Raw genomic sequence first — 2,707 nt, forward strand, 5'->3', positions numbered from 1 at the left:
TGGGTACAGATGCACTTAGTCTCAGTCCTTGCTAGAGTCTGACAGCTAGTCCTGGAGCTTGATGCCCCAGCTGTCTTGTTTATTCTAGCAGTGTTCAGAAATCTAAGGGATGGCCCTCACCACTACAGGGCAGAAAGACCATTTCCCTCCAGGACCCAGCAGACAGGGAGCAGCTAGGCCCCTCCCACATGCTGGTTCTCATTTACCACAAACAGACTGGAACCAGAGTTTACACTCAGTGAGACATCCAGGCACACTAGGGCCTGGAGCGAGTCCTGTGGATCCTGTCACAGGACGTTCAGAGACATGGGTTCACCCCTAAGGCAAGCTGTAACTGTTCAGCAGGGATACACAGCCAGCCTAGGCATGCATTCTTTGACAAGACAATAGACGCAGAGAGACAACACAAAAGCTCCTGTGGTTATCATAGAGGATTCATTTATTCTGAGGCGAAGTTGTCACACAATAATTCCTATTCCTGGCAGACTTGTGCCGTCCTTCTAGGCTCAGGAACAAAAGTGCTGCTGCTGCTGCTTCTTAAAGGTAGAGTCTGTCCATGATGAGGAGTTCCAGGTCACCAGGTAAACTGGCTCAGGCTCCGCTCTGCATTCGGAGCCGGATCTCCATTCTGAGGAAGGCCTTGAGGTTCTCATCTGTCACATGCTCCTCTAGAATGGCGAGGGCCTTCTCCCCACCATCTTGGTAGAGCCTCAGCAGAGCTTCTGCATAGTCTACCCACACACAGTTAGGGCAGCCACTCATACAGCAGTTTGTGGGAGGCTCAAGCTCAGGTGGCAGAGAGCATGGGGGCCCTATGGAGCTCCCCCTGGGCAGGGAGGCCTTCAACTCCCTGTCATTCTCGGTACCTACTTGGAAACCTTCTTCCCTGTGGTCCGTCCCCAACTTTCTGCAGCTATCAGTGACTTGCACTGGAGTATGGTGTCTGTGAAGAACGCTGTGTTTACCTCGGGGAAGTCTCTGGCAGCAGTCCCAGCTGGAGAAATGGTGCGTTCCCTGCGAACAGGGGATAATTCCTATGACTCTCCAGGAAGCCATTCCCGGCTCTGGGAAGAGTCCAGCCTTCCTAGCCTTGGGATGGTGGCTTAAGATTCTTCTCGGCCTCACTTCCTGCAGAACCATAGACCATATTACTATATTTGACTTCTGTATACTGTTTCCCTGTTTGTGAAGTGGACATACTGGTTGGTATGAGAAGAAACTTGTTAAGGGTCGCTTGGTTTAGTACCTGGCACTGGGCATTCGCTCTCAGAGTTTGCACGAGGAACAACTCCAGATCAGACTGACAGACGACAAATCTTGGACAGGATAAGGGGAAGGCCGGTTGACCCTCATCAGCCAGCGATAGCTAAGCGCTTCTCTGACCATGTTTATACTACATCCTCAGCCTGGTGTCGTCCTTCCATCACTCCACAAGAGACGCTTAAGGGACAGTGGGTCACCCATTTTCCGTCTCTCACGTCTCAAAGGCCCTCGGGTTCCCTTCCCTGCTATTCACCCATGACCCTGGTCACTATTACTCTTGCAGTTTACTTGCCCACTAACTCGTCTGGGGCCCAGACCTGAAGAAGAAAGCTCTCAGTGAGCACGCTGACCATGATTCCTCCAAGCGCTGGCCTGCCTCCCAGACCGGGGATACCCGGGCTGCACGAAAGGCTTCGCGCAACCCAGCTGGGGCACTGGAGCCCGCTCAGGCCGCGGACATTTGTCCAGCACCAGAGCGCAGCTCCCACCCGGCCTCCCCGGGACAGGTTCTGCAGCAGCGAGCCCATAGTAGGAGCGGATGCCGGAGCCAATGAGTTTGTGACGCAGCGCAGGAAGCGGAAGTGATGCTCACAGGCCCGGGGCTTGGAAGAGGGCGGAACCGGTTTCGTGCAGGACGCTTCTCGGGTGGTAATGGCGGGGTCCGGGCGAGTGGCGCGGGCGACCGCGCGATCGGCCGGTCTTGGAGGCTCGGGACAGCCGCAGGCGCGGCGGGGGCAGCAGGGACAGCAGCGCTCGGCCTCACGGCCGGGACAGCGCAGGTGGGTGCCATCCCCGGGAGAGGACCCAGTTGGGAACTTTTCTACGTACCTCAGCCCAGTTCCACGCTCAACTTCGTGTTGAATGAACGGAGGTGAGTGTCTCAAGTTTCTCGTGAGCCACGATCCGGGTATGAGGTCAGGACCGCCAGCCTCCCTGGGCTCTAGAGCGCCTTTTGCCTCAGCGTGCTGAGAAAATTCAGTTCAGGGCAGCTTGGGTCGAGGGTGAGGAGAGGACCCTGAGCCGTTTCTCTACAGGCTTAATTCCTACCATGTTTCTGGTTAAGTTATACGTGGGAAGGGTTACACTCCTCCTGGGTTTTCTTTCCAGCAGAGAAAAGAAGAAAGTGGATTGCAAGCCTAAGAACCAGGATGAGCAAGAAATCCCTTTCAGGCTCCGAGAGATTATGAGGAGTCGACAGGAGATGAAAAAGACGCTAAGTAACAAGAAGAGAAAAAAGGAGGGTATGTACAGCCCTTGCTGTGTGCCACCATAGCCTTGTCTGCACCCGTCCAGTTGCCCAAATACTTAAAGGCGTTTGAGGCGCAGGGAATACACCAAGACCTTACTGGGAGTGCTGGGTACGGGGAAGACAGCACAGGGCAGATTTTACAGCAGTGCTTTTATAATTTATGTAAGAGTGCTTGGACTTTTGAGGTTTTCTTTT

At 54.3% G+C, this 2,707-nt stretch overlaps 2 protein-coding genes across 3 annotated transcripts in view; one reads left to right on the forward strand and one right to left on the reverse strand.

Moving 5' to 3' along the window:
• Positions 1-416: 416 nt before the first annotated feature.
• Oxld1 (oxidoreductase like domain containing 1) lies at positions 417-1,835 on the reverse strand. Of its 2 annotated transcripts, none has more exons than XM_031351482.1 (2): positions 1,614-1,835; positions 417-1,014 (listed from the first exon to the last, which is right to left on the reverse strand). In XM_031351482.1, exons 1-2 carry the CDS (start codon positions 1,788-1,790, stop codon positions 592-594), a joined length of 600 nt encoding a protein of 199 aa, XP_031207342.1. In that variant the 5' UTR covers positions 1,791-1,835; the 3' UTR covers positions 417-591. The 2 variants fall into 2 exon arrangements, with proteins under 2 accessions (XP_031207342.1, XP_031207341.1); XM_031351481.1 differs by having other exon boundaries at positions 1,581-1,829.
• The window catches only part of Ccdc137 (coiled-coil domain containing 137), a 3,602-nt gene continuing 2,727 nt past the window's right edge, over positions 1,833-2,707 (forward strand). Inside the window, exons 1-2 of the mRNA XM_031351486.1 lie at positions 1,833-2,134; positions 2,371-2,504. Of these exons, the coding sequence (XP_031207346.1) occupies positions 1,848-2,134; positions 2,371-2,504 (421 nt within the window). The 5' untranslated portion in view covers positions 1,833-1,847. The remainder of the gene's footprint in view (positions 2,135-2,370; positions 2,505-2,707) is intronic.

The sequence above is a fragment of the Mastomys coucha genome, unplaced genomic scaffold (genome assembly GCF_008632895.1).
Source record: "Mastomys coucha isolate ucsf_1 unplaced genomic scaffold, UCSF_Mcou_1 pScaffold5, whole genome shotgun sequence".
Taxonomy (NCBI): domain Eukaryota; kingdom Metazoa; phylum Chordata; class Mammalia; order Rodentia; family Muridae; genus Mastomys; species Mastomys coucha.